General features: G+C 43.3%; 1 protein-coding gene across 2 annotated transcripts; it reads right to left on the bottom strand.

Annotated features, from left to right (window-relative positions):
• Positions 1-541: 541 nt before the first annotated feature.
• Positions 542-18,076, bottom strand: AP1S3 (adaptor related protein complex 1 subunit sigma 3). Of its 2 annotated transcripts, none has more exons than XM_065675014.1 (5): positions 17,998-18,076; positions 4,295-4,473; positions 3,030-3,138; positions 1,949-2,086; positions 542-1,026 (listed from the first exon to the last, which is right to left on the bottom strand). In XM_065675014.1, the coding sequence occupies exons 1-5, from the start codon at positions 17,998-18,000 to the stop codon at positions 991-993; spliced, it is 465 nt and encodes a 154-aa protein (XP_065531086.1). In that variant the 5' UTR covers positions 18,001-18,076; the 3' UTR covers positions 542-990. The 2 variants fall into 2 exon arrangements, with proteins under 2 accessions (XP_065531086.1, XP_065531087.1); XM_065675015.1 differs by lacking the exon at positions 17,998-18,076 and adding an exon at positions 5,175-5,463.
• Between the last annotated feature and the right edge of the window lie 583 nt (positions 18,077-18,659).

Genomic DNA, 18,659 nt, shown 5'->3' with positions numbered 1-18,659 from the left:
ACAGACTGGGAAGGAAGGAGCAATGAAAGAGCAGGAGTAAGAATGAAGGACATTTAAAGATCAGAAAAATCCCTGAAGGAAAATACCAACTGTACATCCCAGAAATCAAAGAAAATCTATGTCGAAGGGAAATGCAAACCTATGCAATCAATGAAACCCAAAGACTAATTTCTTCTCTTCTGGATATCTCCTGCTGTCAAGCTGCACGCTTCCAAAGGTTACAGCCTTTGTTCGGGTTCAGGGAACCTAGGAAGGGGACAGGAAAATGAGGAGAGAGACAAAAAGAGGCCACCCGCATGCAGCAGCAAAAAGGGTTCATTAAACCTGGGAGAAGCCCACCTTGAGTCAGAACAGTCTTTCAGACCAGAGGTGTGGAGTGCATGCTAGTAGCAGTTGGAGCAGTCTTATTAGCAGACTAGAGCAGAAAATAGAAGGAAGATAGTGAAAGAAAGGGGCTTGGTCCAAAGAGAAGCACATTTCTTCCTAAACTAGGTGGTTTAATCTTTTCAAGACACACTTGTGAAGTCAAGGCCCACAACAATTTAGCTTTTGGAAAAAAGTTATTATTAGAGCAGAATAATCATTACATTCAAAAAAATGGACATTTGTACAAAAGTAGAGTCATACGGTCAGCAGTGGACTAAAACCAGTAAAAATACTTCTTCAAAGTACCATCAAAGTAACATTTTATGATGACAAAACCAGTAGCAAAAAGGCATGGTACAAAACAAGTGTTTAGTCCACCAAGGAGAAGAGAAACTACAGGAAGGGTAATAACAATTCTGAGAAACTCATATGCACAGTAAGGCAAGTACAGAATTGTTGAACCCTGTGCTACATTAGCTGACCTTCATCTTCACAATTATACAAACAAACCCCTTTAGTTATTGCTTTTGGTATTTCTCTGAGGCTCTGGCACATTGGGAAGCAATTTTAGGGAGTACAGTTTACAGGTGCATACAGCTGTTCTCTCTCCAGGTAGCTGTAACATTAAAATGCAGGCTTGTTCATGTACTCTTCCACTGTCTGGGGAAAGAAAAAAAGAAGAGTCAATTGATGGAGCATTATGGAACAGTAAAGTAACCTCTCAAATCAAACCTTCTTTCCTCTTTACAGACAGTGTAGTTTTGCATGGAATTAGATCAGATTAATTAAAATGTGGAAATAATTCTGTTTTAAAAACATTTTACAGCATATTAGAATCTGATCTTGAAATCATGACATATCACAGTTGTGGCGAAACTCATCATGTATAGGTCTTTCTACTTAGCTGGCTTAGTTTCATATGCTAATGCCAGACCACTGTGAAAAACTGCTCCCTTCAGTATTACAATGGATCCTTCACTACCTAGGAAGAAATGAAGTAAATCCATCACATTCAAGTACTTTTGCCATTCCTGGCTCAGCGGTATATTACAAGAGAATCCTGCAGAGGTCTGAATAAAGGTTACATATACCTGTGTCCTGCAGAAAATCTACCCAGGTGTTTCTGAATGAAAGCGGAGTTTGCCAGCACTTACTCTTTCCAGTTTTAAATGTTAATAGTAGGTCATCTGTTTCCAATATATTAGCAAAACATATTTTTCTGCATTTAGATATACGTATGTATACATACAATATAATTGTAGATTATGTTCTTATATTATATAAATACCCTAGATATATCTTAAACAATTTCTTAATATAATACCCAAGAAACCTTAGCAGTTAAACTGCAAGAGAGCAACAGCAGTATATAAAGAGCCTCCCAGTAATTCCGCAAGATGCAAGAGGGTTGAATTGAAAGCTTATGTAACTGCTATCTTAACTGCATTGTTGTACCTATTGAAACTGAACACAAGTCACACTTAGGTAATTATCAGAGGTGCTTAGCCATATTTTGAGCTCCTGTCAAACACAGAAGATATAAGAAGATGAGGTATTTGTCTTTTGCCTTCCTCAGGCTTACCTCCTGCAACATGTCAGAGTCTTCTATGGCTTTCACTGCAGACCTCTTTGAAGTTTCTTGTACTTCTCCACCAATTATAAACTCATCAAGAATAAAATAAGCCTTCTCAAAATTAAAGATAATATCCAGCTCACACACCTGCCAGAACAAAAGAACACCCCACATTTAAATCACTTTTGCAGCATTAGAAGCACTACTGGGCCAAAAGTTGCTAAGATGATCAAACTTGTTCAACACATACACTCTTCTGGCAGTTAGGAGGATGAAGAATACTTCTTATTATGTAATATTGCAGCTTCTACCCATAATTCTCTTCATACAAATAGCCTAGACTTACAGGAAAGATATTCCACTTGTTTTTTTATCTAATACACTACATTCATACCGGTTTTCAGAGAACAAAGCTGACTTCCTAGCCTACTAACCTTACAGTAGGTCTCATATAGCACTTGTAATATGGGTTACATATGTTCATGCACAGTTTCACAGAGCAAGACAAATTCCCTGTCCTAGTGGCCTTGCATCACCAACTGCTTTCTTGTTTTGAGGCGGTACAAACACAAGTCATGGCACAGTGATTTAAATAAGAGATGAATTAAGGTAGTGGGGACTATTTCAAGAATATCCATAGAAAAGATGGGTCTCTTGCAGTCTTTAAAGACTTATTTAACCTTCTTCAGATTTTCTTTAAGAAAAACACCCACTTCTTCTTGTTTATATCCTTCGCTGTTACACAATATTATGAAACAAACAAAACCAGCATACCTGAAGATGTCAGGAAAGAGAACTAAAGCACTGTCACACAGGACCGAAATAATTTTCCTCAAGTTTCCCCTCAAATTCTATTCCAAGACAAGCTTACAAAGCATGAAGATTAACTAGGGGAAGGTGGTGGTGGAAAAACAATCTTCTGATAGTTTTAGCACTATTTTATGAAATATTCTACTAATGAGTTCACTCTGGATTGAAAGAGACTACAGGGCAAACAGTGCAGATAGAAACACAAACTAAAACAGCTTCAGACAACTGTTTGTTCATCAGACTGCCAGGAATGCAGTTCATAAGGGAAAGTGAAACCTACATTTCCAAAGTATCTGTCCAGAAGCTCTACGTATCGGTGAACGACCTCTAGTGTCAGGAGTTCATTGTCCTGGTCTTCTATTGCACAACAGAAGTACAAACTAGCATACCTAAGGAAACAAAGGCAAAAATGTGAGAGTGAACAGCTGGATCCTCAGTGCTCTGTTCTGTCTCTTATAAGTCACATAAATGACAGTTAGTGTCAATCTGGTCTCTCAAATAACACATTTTTATTCTTGTGGTGTCCCAGAGAACACTTAAAAAGATAATTTAAAGGAATTATTAATTTAGTTAGAAGAACAAACTCCACTCTTGGCAAAGTGGGATGCCTCCAACGCTGGTCTTAATAAACCTCACAGTAAATCAGTACTACTCACCTGCTGCAACAGCACCACAGTAAGCAGAGTTAATTAAATTGTAGAATGTTACTGGTCTTTATTAACAAAAATGAAAGCAAAAATAAAGGTGGAAGGCTACTGGCCATCAAATGACTGACAGTATTTTACATAAGGTATGAAACTGCTTAAACCAAAAAATCTTCATGACTAACCGGGCAGCAAAACTTTCTGTTTAAATCAACCCAAGATGGGAGTAGTGATCTACACCAAGTCTTTGGTGCTGTGGCTGGAGGCTCAGTCTGTCACATCATCTAGTCAGATGTTTACATCCGTCACAGCAGGGAACTCTAATTTTTGCTAAATGGGAGATGCTGCTTAATTTGTAGCGTGTTACACCTTAAGGCTACTGTTGTTTGCTACAAGAATTAACAGTCAGTGAACACTGAGCATCCTGTAGCTGGGGACCAGTGATTTGTTTGGAAAAGGAAAAGGGAATTAACACCTTCCAGAGCAACAACTATTTCAAAGACAAAATATGACACAATGTTGACATTGCCTCAGAACAGTTCCTGCAACCACCCAAAGAGTCTGAAAAAGCCCAGCACATGTCTCAGCAGGCTGCCTTGGGGAATTGGGAGCAGTGAAGCCTAAAGCCTCCTAACAAAATTTCAATCACCAATATTAAGTTATTCCCCTTTTTCTCTTTTGACAGATTGTGTGAGTAGTCTGCACCCACAATTTACACTGCTAATTTATCCAGGGACACTGTGCTGTTACACACAGTTACATTGCTGATGGCAGGCTCCTATTAGCTTAGCACTTAGTGTTTTGTATGCTGTTTTTCTTAAAGTGAGCCTTTATTTTCCCTGTTCTAGCGCATGTTATTTATATGAATAGTAATTATATGTTCTCATAAAATTACTCACACCTTTTGTAAACAAGCTTGAGGTCTTTCCAGTCAACAAAACTACTTGTTTTTTGATTGCGAGACAAAATAATCTGAACAATTTCTCGAATGATCTTTTTCTTCTCTTTATCAGGTAGCGTCGTGTACCATTTCTGAAGCCTTAACTTCCCCTGCCGACTGAACAGCAGTATAAAGTGTATCTAGAGTAAACAAAGCAACACGGTTAACGCTGGGGCCATGGCCAGAGAAGAACATTCCACTGCCTGACACTGAAATCTGTGAGATCCCAGTGAAGGCACCTCCAGCCCTGGTGTGGTGTTTGGACGCGCCATCAGTGAGGTCTGCGGGAGGCTGGGCAGAGGAGCAGAGATCCCTCTCCTGTTTCTTACCCTGGCAGCTCTCTCCTCCCTGTGAGAACTCTCCCCTCAGCATCCCTTTGGGATTCTCTCCCACCCGTCCTCCCTTACCTTGTGCAAACATCTGCTTTGCTTCCTATTCTGCCACTTCCTTGGGGAACAGGAGGAACATCACCACTTTGCAGTAGTGAGAAAGAAGGGTCCCCACCCCTCCACCAGCAAGATTAGATACCTTAGTGAAGGGAATAAAGACTTATATTCCACAGTGCTAGGGAGATCAAGGATGCAGTGTGGCACAAGACTAGACATATGAACACTTGGATAGTAATCATAATCACTTACAATTCTGGTATTGTACTATTTCAGGTCACAAACAAAGCAGCACATTCATAGAAGAGGCCTATATGAAGCAGAAGAAACCAACTACTTTGGAAAGATAGCTTGACAAGTTTTACTGAAGAAATTACCACAATACAAATACTTTAATTAGCAGATTAAAATAACTGACCATACTAAGTCTTTAAGCAGTATGATAAATCATCTACCCACAGCATGAAAATGGCTTTAAGAACACAAGAAATCTTTGAGGATGACATCGTGACATCCATCTCAACAGGACACCTTCCGTTGAACGGAAGAAAACCCCACAACCTAGTAGGGATAGATATGCTTCTAATGGCTGCAGACACCGTGAACTGCCCTGCTCTGGACAGGCATCCCCATCATTTTTTCACCAGTAGCAACGTTTGGAGAGGCCATGGACTTGGAGGATGTCCAACTTCAATCACAGACATGCTCATGACAACAGGCACACTGCCAGTTGCCCATGCAGAGACAAGGCTACCCCTGATGCTGGGAGGATCAAAAGAAGAGACATGCCTTCCTCACCCCCAATCCTTGCAAATGCCCAGCAGAAGAGCTGGCAGGTCCCTGGCCACATCCCCATTAACCTAGCCTTACCTTCCTTATAGCTTTTCAATATACACACTACTCTCTTCTCCCTCTTGTTTTCTATTCCATCTTATTCCTGTACCTGTATTTCCCTGTCACTCCATCTCTCCAGCAAGGATCAAAGTTAATGTTCACAATTACTATTAAGATCATAATGCAGACTTCCGTAAAGACAGAATCATTCCAGGCTCTGTTGAAGTCCAAGCAGAGAAATACATCAGAGAAGCTTCTTTGTAAAAGAAAGAAAGGAGGGGAAGAAAAAAATGCTACTGGCTCTTAAATAAAGCTTTAATTCATAATTCAGAGCAATTCTCTAGCTATTACATCTCAGACTTACTAAGTAATCCAGAGATAAGAATTCTGACTATATTGAGAAAGACTTCAAAGGTGGATCATTCTGGGGAAAAGTGGACTGTTTTATTCATGTGCCTGTGGCAGGATCTGCTGCTGGAAATACAGCTCTTGCCATCATTAGTCTAGTGTGCTTGATAAAATTACAAGGATTTTGTTTTGAGTCCTGTAATACTCTCCAGATGAGCTTGCTAAATAGAAACAATTATGATGCTGGCAGTACACGTAGCCTGATTACAGTGAAGATCAAAGCACCATGTTCTTGCCTTTCTCTGTTCATATAACCAGCTGGGTTTTGACATGGTAATGTTCCAGCTGTCAGATACCCTATCCCATCAGATGAAGGGACAGTACTTACTGTACATACACTTGTCCACTAAGACAAGCTGGATGAACGGAAGAGTTATTTTCTTGCTGCACAGCACATTAGCTCCAAAGCCTTTGTAAAGATAAGTGCATTTCGAAAAGCAGCGTAGGTTCTGCAGATAAGAGCAGCAGCTCAGCAGGTGTCCATTTAAAAGCAATCAGGCAGGCACAGGTAACAGCTATCTGATAAACAAATTCCTAAAAATATGGTGAATCAGACAGGAGAGGATGATCAGATTTGATTGAAAATGCAGGGAATTAGTCAATGAGTCCCTATCAAAAGCTGACAGCATGTTCAGCACAAGAAGATTGTGCTGTTTGACACATCCTCAGAAATATATTTGCCTGCAGTACTTCTATACGAAAGATGAAAGGGTGCTCTAGCTTAGGTTCAGCCATTGGACCCAAAAGACCTTAAATCTGAGTGCCTGCAAGTAGTATATGTATCTCTGGGAAAACAACCGTATGCCTCTAAAAGGTCAAATACCCACAAGCCAGAGAATCACTGTGAATATGACCACCATTTTCTGCTGATTAGCTTACTTCAGGATGTTATACTTCACCCATACGAAACTGAAATGCTTTCCTTTTGAAACTGCTTTGAAAACTCCACTGTTTCTTATGAAGATGCCATTGCTGTTTCACCACCACTTTCACGAGCAGAGGCAACATTCCTTGCAATCAAATAATATCCACTAATGCTCTTAAACACATCAAGATTCATATACAAGCTTAAAAAAATCCCATCTTTTAGATCCCCCACCCCACACTGTTTCATATGCAGAATGCAACTGCATAACTCATAGGGCAATTTTACTATTATCGAAATATATACAGCTAGAAAACAGATAAAAGCCTCTATTATAGTTCATTTCTAATTTTACAGTCTGCAGCAAAATAGTGTACCCTCAAGCCTAGGTATGTATTACTGCCCAGTTGAGAGCTTCTGTAGCAAAACAACATATTAGAAAATTACAGATACTTAAAAAATATTGTGGGTTCATTTTCCCTCTTTTGACTTTTCTTCCTTTTACTGATTTCTAAAGTCCATTCAATCTGGGGAACTCTCTAGAAAGTAAAGAATATTACCTTCTCAAGAGGTTAAATGGCTTAATTCCTGTGAGTGGTAAGCATCCAATTGCTACATATGTTGTTTCATTCAGTACAGCCACACTGATACGATAGAACACGATACTCACTCTCATAGCTCTGTTCACTACAGCTCACTGGAAAAATTTTGATGCATCAATAAACCTGGAAACACTGAAGTGCTGCACAAACACAAATCTAACAGCTCATCTGTTCCTTGCTCCTTGACTGTGAAAACATATTTGCTTTTCTATATTGCTAATGACAAGATTGATGTTGACTAAGGAATTTTGGGTTGGTTTTCGGTGGCCAAAATACAGAGGTGATTATCCCAAAACATTTTACTTATCTTTAAAAAGTCTAATTCCAGAGGCAAACAAAGGCTAATTACTTGCCTTAAGCAAAATACCTTTGAAGCAGGGTGCTTGGTTTTCTTTCCTACCATTCTAGGGTGCTGGCTGTGACTAACAATCACCAGATCCATGGCCCATGCCAGAGGGAATTTTTAGGTCCAAGCCTGAGTGGGTCGGGATGAGAAGTGCAGTTCCTATGAAAAGCATCATCTGTCTTCACATGCAGAGTCTGTGGAGACAAGCTTTGGTCTAGGAGCTGAGTGTGATTTTATTAGCTTGTTTCACTAAAGCAGACCCAACCACCCACAGCACTGTGCAAACTGATCTCCATAAACATCTGCAAGTAGCCTAAATGACTGCATTTTATACTTGTAGGCCACTGTTTTATAGTTGGAAAAATAGGGATTTTTAAAAACCAAGCATTTAAACCAGATTTCTCAACCTGAACTCTATCCCCTTATCATGTATCTCTGCATCAATTACAGCTGTAAAGTATACAACAGGTTGGGAAGTTATGGGGCCTTTTGCTTTATACAGGTAAACAAAACCGTACCAGGATAACAAACAATACCTTCAGTTTCAGGGCTACAAAACATCCAGTGGTAGACTTGGACATGAAATAATTTAACAGTAAATTGAACAGACATTGAAAATGTAAAATAGAGAAGGTTTCCATGTTCATAAACAGCAAATGTAAGAGAAATAAGCAAAACTAACACACTGTGATGTTTTTTTCCCTCACCTTCCTTGGGAGACCTCTCCTTCCTTTTGCTAATGAGCTGTCATGATCCAATAAGCAGCTCACCCAAGCTTGTCTCCTGGACTGTAACCTGCCAAGACTGGAGGTCCCCTTCAGTGCAGCCTTACCCAGTATTCAGTCATTTCACACCCACGCTGATCAGACACTTCACAGCTGGTTCACTGTTTTCAAACTCAGACCATTTGTTGCTTTTACAGATGTTTTAAACTTAACGTAATCTGTACTGCAATGTTTAGCACAACTGTCTAAAGGGCTCCAGACTATATATTCTATTACATACAGAACAAACCACCTGTAAGGATATCAAATTAAGACAACTACACAGTAAAACAAAGCAGCTTTCCTTACTCCCAGTTTCTCCAGTTTACTGTCCAGTGACATAAACCTGTAAAAGTTGGCATGTTTATCCCTGCAAGGTGAACTCCAGGGGTGAATGCAGAGAAGCTCTACATCACCCCACTTTGAGAACTTGTGCTAGAAATGCTCTTCCTCCTCCCATACTTCAACCTGCACTAACATTTACTGACTGGTTTCAAACCTGTTCTGTGGCATCTGGCTGCTCCAGGTGCTTTTGTGGGAGAGGACAGGGAAATAGGAAGTCTCCAAGGAGCCTAAGCGGAGGGAAGGCAGAAGAGGAGATGGCAGCTGGAAGACCTAAAAGCAAACATCCTTCTCTTCCTTGGGTGCTTGGTTTGGGCATGGATTTGTTCAGCTAGGTAGCTCTCTCAGTTCAGCAACACTGGGCTTAGACTCTGACTCAGCTGTAACCTTTCCGAATTCAGTTAAAAGCCCTCCCAAAACAAAGCCACCTTTATAAAACAGAAAGATTCCTGAAACTCACAAGCTAACTAAGATCTGCAAATTAGGAATAACTATTCCAAAGCAGACAGCTTGGCAGAACCTGGAAACTCTTCCATTTTCCTTAGAAACTTCCAGTTTAAGCCTGCTGCTGCCAGTAGGGCAACAGGTAACATACGACATGCTAATAAAGAAAAACTCATAGACCACATAAAAAGGAAAGTGGGATGAATAAAGCCACACCTTTGGCTGCTGACATGGCAATGGCTGCTGACAGGGGCCTGGGGAAAACCAGACTGACTGGCTGTACCTGGTGGAGAGGAAGCAACTTTTTAATCATCAAGTTCTCTTATTCTGACCCTCTTGAAGTCTGCTTGACCTTCTCGCACCGTTTCAGCCTGAGTTCATATTCTGTTTATTATTTTTCATTCTTTTCTCCAATATGAACAAATATTTCCCAACATATTTCTGTCCAGAAATTTTTCATTAGTTTTTATTTTCCCATCACATCTGAAAATGAACAAATACTACTTTCACTAAACTGTTTCTTTGAAAAAGTACGAGCATCCAAAGTATTCCAGCCATTTGCTGATTTGCGGGTTTTTTTCCTCTGAAACATTCAGAGAATAAAAAATTCCTTTTAGTTTTCTATTAGTTTGATTTTTTTTTTTTTTTTTTTGAGGGGGGGGAGGAATAACTACTCTATTTTTTCCCTGAAAAAATAAATAGCTACACTATGAACACACAGATAGTTTGGAATGCCAGGCCCTTAGGATTGGACAAACACACTCAACGGACAGCTACTGCATTAACAATGCAGCCACATCAGGAAGAGAGAGAGTAAGAGCACATTGAAGTATAGGTATTTTGGTATTCTGCTGCTGCCCCAAGTGCCCGTCTGGCTACTGACCTTTCATACACACACGTGAGGCTTTAAAAGTAATGATGCAAAATCCAAACCAGGCTACTTCCTTACTTGTTTACTCTGCTACTAAAAACTTTTATTCACAGCAGTGCAGAAGCTGACAGATGTTTGCTAAATACTGTAGAATCTCTGCTTTAAAACACTTATTTAGTCAGCATAACAGAAGCAAATAAGAAAAAAGAAAGTAAGTGAAAAAACAGTAACACAAAAATACCATAGTAGCGTATTGCTGCCTAACTGGCACAGGATTCTCTTTCGCTTAATCTCCATTAGGAAAATTTCTGAACAATTTCCCCTAAACAATACATCCAAAGTCCATGCAATAAAAGCTGTGCCGGATCATTACAGGCACACATGACTACAGTTACACATTGATTTCATGCTTTTCATGATGCAGAAATCACCCTTTTCTTATTGCTTAAGATTTTAAATTGACCAGCATACTAATAGAGGATATTTACAGTATTGATCCAAACAACAACCTCATTGATAGCCTCACTTGAGTTAAATAAAACTCTAATCAAAAGAGTATAGCTGAGCCAAAACCATCTTGATGGTCCCCACTTCTGATTCCTAAGGATCAGAAAACAAAGCTCAAGAAAGCTGTAAGTGCACCACAAGCTCCCTCCAGCTCTGCTCCTGTTTATCGCTGCCTCCAGCAGATCTACTCCTCCCACCCTTGGCTCGTTTCTCATAAACGGGCAGCATTCCTTCAACAACATCCTCCTTACAGTACAGGCATGTTTGCGCCTTCTCCTCTCAGGCTGCTGGATGTCCCACTAACAGCAAAGCCTAGTTTCCAGCCCCTCTCGAGAGAGGAGAGACAGCACAGCTTTGCAGTACACCTCCTAAGATGCAGATGCAGGCAATGACATCCTGGTTTTACAGAGGGTAATTATCTCAGTTTTCATAAATCACTGCTTTTTTATTCCTGCATGTGGAATTTCTCTTGTTTCTAGCCAATAAGCAAGAACAGATCCAGGCAGAAGGTTTGCATAAAACCTGTCTCAAACCCTGCACTTTAAGAGCAGGCCAGCGACCACACCATAGCTGTGTGAACCAGAGAGATGGCACTCACACCTTCAGTCTCAGCTCCAGGGACAGACAGTTGCAGGGATGCTAGCTGGCTGACCTTACAGAAAGCAGCACAATTTGAAGACACTCAGTACAATTATTAACTGGGTGATCACATCCCTTCTGTCTCCTGGGCTGGGCTCTCAGAGTTGTTTTTATTTGTTTACACATTTTTGGGAGGCAGTGGAAATCTTCACTAGGCTACTATAAGCAGGAGGAGACAAGGGGAGAGGCTGAACAACCTGCAGAGAGATACCCCTCATTTGCTATAGCCCCAGTGCACTTTACAGTCACAAGAAGCCATTTTCCCAGTCTGTTCCTTGAACACCTGATGAAGAAACAGAGCTAAAATCTAGCCCAATGGACTCTGACTCAAGGTGCGGCCTCTTTCAGTTTCATTTCCAGTTTATCTCATCAGCAAAGCCCTGCTCTGTGAAGGTCCTGCAGTGCCCTTCCCTTGCCTCTGAGCTTCCAAGGAGCAGAGTTAAAAAGCCCTGCTCTGGGATAGGGTGGGTACATCAGAAGGTGAGGAGTTTCCAGGTGCCTCAGCCAGCTGACAGATAGTGCTTCAGCCTGGGGATGCCCGTGCCTGGTGCAGCAGGAACACTGCAGGTCTGCAGCAGCCTCACACTCATCCCTCTAGTTGCCAGCAAAGATGCCCACAGAAAACCTGAGCTCCAGAAGGACCAGAGATTCACGTGAGTTAGGATCTCATTTGTGAATGACTCTGAAGAGCACAGAGTAGTTTTTTAGAAATGCTGAAGCATTTCCTTTAGTCATTTTCAACAGAGAAATTCTCTATTTTCCCTTTTAAAATGTCATTTTTTCATTAAGGTAAAAAACCATCATGGCTTTAATAATCTAAGCATAAAAGTAGCAACCATTGTTTACAGAAGGAAAGGCCAAAGCACATTATCTGACAAAATGCTTTATGCTGGCCCAAAATTCAGCCTCTTGGATGAAAAAGTGGAGCAAAAAATAATTCTGCCATTCATTCATCCAGCTCTTTTCATGACAGCCTTCCCCATCCCCATCTCCTGAGCCTGGTGGCTGTTGAGCTGCGAGTGTTTCATAGAATGGGTTGGGTTGGAAGGGACCTTGAAGCTCATCTGGTTCCAATCCCCCTGCCACAGGCAGGGGCACCTTCCACTAGAGCAGGTTGCTCCAAGCCCTGTCCAGCCTGGCCTTGAGCACTGCCAGGGATGAGGCAGCCACAGCTTCTCTGAGAAGCCTGTTCCAATGTCTCACCACCCCATGGCTTTTCTAGAGCTCAGAGCAGACAGACACTTACCCAACACTTCACATGTTCTCCTTCCAGCATACAGCATTCTGAGACATAGCATATTTATACAGTTCATAACATAGCAAATTTTTCCATTTTCTTCAAACAAAAAATCATTCAGTTTCTCATTCCTTGGTGGTTTGTGTCTATCACACACCTCAGGAGACTAAGCAGAGGGTGTTGACCCCACAGGAATTCCCGCACTGGTTAATGAGCCATGAAGAACTCAAGTGTCTGAGCAAAAATACCTTCAAGCTCCAATGTCAGGCAGCAAGGCAAGGACAGGCATTTACTGGCTGGTGAAGAGGGATTTTAATGCCCTGCATTCTCATCTGAATAGAGGATAGCAGATGGACATCCTACACAAATTCAGCCAGTCAGAGAAGAAAAAGAGACTGGTGCATACAATAGCTGGGGTTACACCCGCGATATCAGGAAACATAAACCCAGGACATACTAGGCCAGAAAGACATGCCTGGCCAGAAAGGCATGTCAAGCTTGCCTTCAAACACACAAACGTAAAGTTTACTTTCCCATCCTACCCCAGTGACTGCACGCTATATTCCTACTCACAAATGAAACACCATTTGTACATGACTGGATCTTGCAACTCTAAACTGCAACATCTGCAAAAATGCAAAGGGCTGCTCAAGAAAGCATACACCCAAAGCAGCCAAGTAAACGCAGATGACAGCCTGTAGGAATAGGACAGTAGGGAAATGAATGGGCAGGGATGGTAATTAGTAGCTGTGTATGAGATACAGAAAGAATTCTTTTTACAGGAGCAGCATGGTTTTAATTTAGGCATCACTGGAAACACTACAACTGGCTCATATAAATGCTTGATGTACTGCCAAAGCATAAATCTTGTACTTCAGGGAGGAGCAGCTCTACCTGTCCTCCCTGAACCATCAGTTTCTTCACTACTTTCATCATTTTGTCCCTTTGCTGCTCTTGCACATAACTGGTGCTTTCAGAAGGCAGAAGGTCTATGGGATGGTTTATAAAGCATGGCACTCTGAAATGATGAAAGATACAGAAAAGCAGCAAGCATTTTACATGGTCCACAGACTTGGCAGCATTATTTTTGTCTCCTCATAGCCACAGCTGCCCATTAACACTCCGGCTGTCTTCCTGCATTTGCTTACCCCACATACCATGGCTTTCTCCAAAGGCCTCCAGGCACTCCACGTCCTAGTAATAACTCCTGTCTCTGAGACATGCCTACAATTTCCTTATTTGCAAGTGAAAATAAATTAAAAGATCATCTAAGCAAAGAATCAGCAGATGATCCATTATAACATTTCTTTCGCTTTCTGGAAATGAGCTTATTACCCAGAGACAGTGAAGTGTGCATCACAATTACTGCATAGCCAGCCAGTCCAGAGTGCTCTCTAGTGTTAACAGTGACAGTCTGTAATGAGCGAGTACTAGAGAGAGAACATATAAAACTGGAAGAGGACTACATCAACATTCAGAGATAAAGAACCCTAGAAAACATTTTTCCTGGCAAATCCCATAAAATACTACTCAAAAGCCCAACCGAATGACAGAGTAACTGAATATCAGATTATGGATCACCCTCTGAGCAGTACTCTGAACTGAGGAGCTTCCAGAAGGGCACAGCATGTGTAACATGGCAAGTGTAAAATCATTCTGGTAGTCCTGTCTCCAGGAATCACAGGTTTAAAGACTCATGGCCAGAAACCAGATCCAGACAACGCACTTGTGGACCCATCCTCTATGAACTTCCTTAACTATTAGGCCACCTATGACACCCTTTTGTTTTCTTTACATTTAGTGCCTAAAAATTTAACAGGATGTACCCTAATACTTCCTGTAGCAACCATTCTTGCTGGTGTTCACGACTTCATGCATTTCTATTTCTTCCCCTGTAGTCATCTCTTCCTAAGCTTAAAAGTCTATCTACTCAGGACCCATTCCATTACCATTATCTATTCACACACTAACAATTCACTGCAAGACAAATTAACAAAGAAATACCACAGGGACTTTTTTCCCCCAGTGTAGAACACTGCCTCAAACAACAAGAATCATTTATTTGCAACTTTTTCTCCTTCCCTCATCTGTTCTAATCTGCTGCCCTTCTTGTCTTTCAGAGGTAAATGCCTAGAAGCAAGGTTCGTCTTTGCTAGGTCAATACACAGCTACATCACAGAGTGGAAAAAAACAGTCATTCTTCAAACTGTGGACAGTAAATTCTGTGCAGCAGCACTGAAAACACCTTTTGCAGACCTGTGTCTGTTTTAACAATTAAGGTCACTGAGACTGTTGGTGAGGTCAACATTCAGAATAGCTGAAAGTCCACTGCCAAACACCAGCCAGGTGTCAGCAGCTTCAATAGTATTTCCACTTCTAGGCCAGCGACTGGTATCGAATGCCTTGCTAAACGGAAACAGTGCTTGCCAACTCCTTTTCTAGTCAGGCCAAGTCCATTTTTAGAGCCCCTGTGCTCCATGGGATTCTTTGATCTTTGTCCAGGATTTCAGATCATGCCCACAAGTACTAATTTTTCTCATTGTGCTGATGAGCAGCACAGAATGGAGGGAAGGAGGACCTTTACCATGCAGGCACCAGTCCTGCACTCAAAGTTATGCAAGCAGAGCCATGGACTGTCATGAAAGTAATACTGATAACACTGAGGTGGCAGTAGGATCGAAGTGTCGCAACACTTACAGGCACGAGAGACTACAGTAACACGTATCCTTGGAGAAACTAATCATTTTCTCCTCTGTGCTCTCTCTCTGCTCTTCGACTCTGTTGAGACAGCAGTTCTTCAGGACACGTTTCTCTACTGCACGCATATATGCCAGGGAGCAGAATTTAGTCTCTTTACCATAAAGGTCTTTGTTTAAGCATGTTACAAAAGTAGCAGCCAGGCAGAAAAGCTGACTTTCTCAGCCGGATGTGAAGTTAGCTTTGCTAAACGGACTCTTTCCTGAAACTTCCCTGGAAATCTGCAACAGAGAAAACAATTGAAACAACCTTCCTGCTAAGACACCATACCATTTGCACACAAGTACCTTTCACTCAGACTTCAAAACATAGAAAAAAGGTGGTAAGCACAACTACGTCATTCCAAACTGGAGGAACTGATCTACAGAGAGTTTAAATGACCTGTTGAAAGTTCTTCACTAGTGAGCCTGAATAAGGCTTATTCTTGGTTTGTAATCCAGTAACCCTAATTTCTTGACACGTAGCCCAGTGTAACAAGCTCTTCATGGAGATTGGATGACAGACAGAAGAATTTTAAGCAAAACAGCAGCCTGACAAAAGCACCCTTTCATCAGCACTGGCTCTACAACAGAAGGGGGTAAGGCTGGCAGCACTAGTTAATGGAATAACACCAGCAAGGGTTTGTATTATGACCTCAGAAAAGGACAAAAAAATAATTAATTGTAAGAATGCACACTCACCTTATAAAATTATAAAAATCAATAGAGCAGACAGTCTCCAAATTGTCCATAAGCAGCAGTATTGTAAGCAGCGCTCCCCTGGGACCGCCGTGAGTGCTTTGAAAACTGGCATTTGCGAAGTGCATGCATCAGGGAGAGTTCTGAGATCAGCTTCCCTGAAATCAGCTCCCATATTTACTGACCTTCAAGAGCAAAATAGGAGCTCCAGTTGTTTACATAAGCTTTACCTGAGGGAAGTGGGTATGTAGGGCTGTCTCGGGGTGTAACCAGAAAGCTTATATCTACATAGAGACTTAGGGTGTGTGGAGACTGTGTTGCCATCTGTAAATTCATTACTGTGCATACATATTTGCAAACGTAATGACAGGTACACCTTTCTAAATACACTAAACTAACACATATTTAGCATTCTGGCTAAACTACTGAAAAGAAACAACTTAGTTCTGCCTTTGAGGATAGAAACAACGAAACTTGGCCTCCGATGAAGGAGTTGAGAGACTTACGTTCTGCCAGTAACTGGTGTTTCAGATGTACACAGCAGACAAACTGTACAAAACAGCAGCTCCGGGCACACTTGCAGAACCTGCCCCAAGTCCGAATTACCAAGCAGCAAGATGCTTTCTCGGTTAAGAGGCACTGCTGACCATCTCACTGCTTGAGAGCCCGCAGTCCTCCTTGGGGAAAATCTAGCCATTATTATGAGGATATTGGTCAACACGCTTAACAAAAGAGAATAACCACGGCAACCTTTACTGATCCCAGCAAACCACCACCAAGCACAGCACTGGAGTGCCAAAAGGCCTTCTTCCCAAGAGCCTGCTTGCCAGCCCTTCAACCTGAAGGGCTGCTGCCCCTTTCCAAACTGAAACAAGCTGCTGCTGCCACCTCTGGCCCACCACGGAGCTGGGTTGCACACGTACACTGGCTGCCAATAGACAACGTACAAGGAAGAGAACCAGACCCATATGCTGTCTCACAGACGCATTAACTGATGGAAAAGCAGAACTAAATTCCTAGGACCCCCATGAGACCAGGCAGCTGAGCTGGAGGCAAGGCTGCCGCCCAAGCTTTCCAGTTACCCTGCACCAGGGAATACACGTGGGGGAAAAGCTCTTCCCAGTGCTCCCGTTACAAGAAACCCCACTGCCCAGCACTGCTCCGCTTTGGCCCCAGAGCCAGCCAGCAGACACAGATCCCTATGAAACCACATTCGATCCTTCTCCAGGCACTGGAGCCGACTTGAACCTCAGCTCCTCAAGTTACAGGAAGACTTTATAAAGCCTCTCTGTAACAGCCTTGTTTTCCTGGTTGGCTATGAAAGGCTGTCAGCATGACCCCAGCTCACCCCAACGGTCACAAGGCAACAAGAAAAAGAATATAACTTCCATTTCCTCAAAACAGGTGCTAACCTTGTTCAAGCCTGCTCGGAGATGGCATTTCTGCTGCTCGGAGCAGCCGGCACAGCCCTCGCAAGCAGGCTGGCATGCACCTTCCGAAGAACACCTTTTACCTCTACTTTAAGCCAACTCGGATTATTCCAGCGGAATGATTATTGACCAAAACCCAAGTTTCTTTCTTCCAAACACAAGGGAGCCGCTGCCGCACCATTCCGGGACCTGCCCTCTCCGCAGGTACACCAGGACGGGGCAGCCGGGTAGCAGAGCGGCTCCACGTTCGAACCCACCTCCGCGGGGACTTTGCTTTCTCGGGCAGCGAGCAAACATTTCTGTTTGCTTTCGGCTCTCGGGAAAGCAACGTCCAGGCCGGCCCCGCCGAGGGTCCCCAGTCGGCCAAGCGCCGGGTCTCGGCTCCGGGTGGAGCAACCCGGTCCCCGCGGGTCTGAGGGGCTCGGGGGCAGCTCCCGTCCGCCCTGCTTCCAGCCCGCCCCGCCGAGGAAGCACAGAGAAAGAGCCCGTCTAGGGGGGCTGCGCCGCCGGCCCGGCCGCGGCACCAGCGGCGCAGGGCAGCCCCGGCCCACTTACCATGGCGTGGCGGCGGCGGGCTCGGAGCCGGCCCTGCCGGGCTGGCTGCCGGCCGCCTCCTTCCTGCCCTCCTCCCTCCCCTCCCCGCCCCGCGCCGCGCCAGGTGAGGCCCCGGCCGCATCGCGCCTTCCCACAATGCCGCGAACGGGCACACCGACGGGCAGGGACTCCCCGCGGGCACCGCCGTCGGGGGGTGAGAGGGGCCCCGGCGGCGTCGGGCTGTCCCCGGGACAGCTCCTCACAGGCCGGCCTTTGCGGGAAGCGAGGGTGCCGGTGACAGGCAGGGCTGCAGAGACCGCGTCCCCGCACATGGGCTGACCCAGACCCCGGGCAGGTGTTACCCACGCAAAAGGTGCCTTTCTCGCCACAGTGAAACGAAAACGCAGTTCATGTCTTCCATCGGCTCTGGTTGCTCCCCTTCCAAGCATTCATACCCTAGACACTGTGGTAGAGCAACCAGCATGATTGCTCTGCAGCCCATCACCATCAAAATGAAACTCAAATAGTTGAAATATCTTAAATGGCTAGGCTTTGCTAACCTGTGTCTTTTGACAGAGCTGAAGGAGAGAGCAAAACAAGAGCAGCTCTGCTGGTAGATCAGCAAACCCCTGTAACCTCTGGCAGGGATTTGCTGATAAGCAGCTCTTGCCGAAAAATGAGCA

Source organism: Lathamus discolor, chromosome 3, assembly GCF_037157495.1.
Source record: "Lathamus discolor isolate bLatDis1 chromosome 3, bLatDis1.hap1, whole genome shotgun sequence".
Classification (NCBI taxonomy): domain Eukaryota; kingdom Metazoa; phylum Chordata; class Aves; order Psittaciformes; family Psittacidae; genus Lathamus; species Lathamus discolor.
Note: the sequence above shows the minus strand (reverse complement) of the source record. Positions and strands in the feature narration are given on the sequence as shown.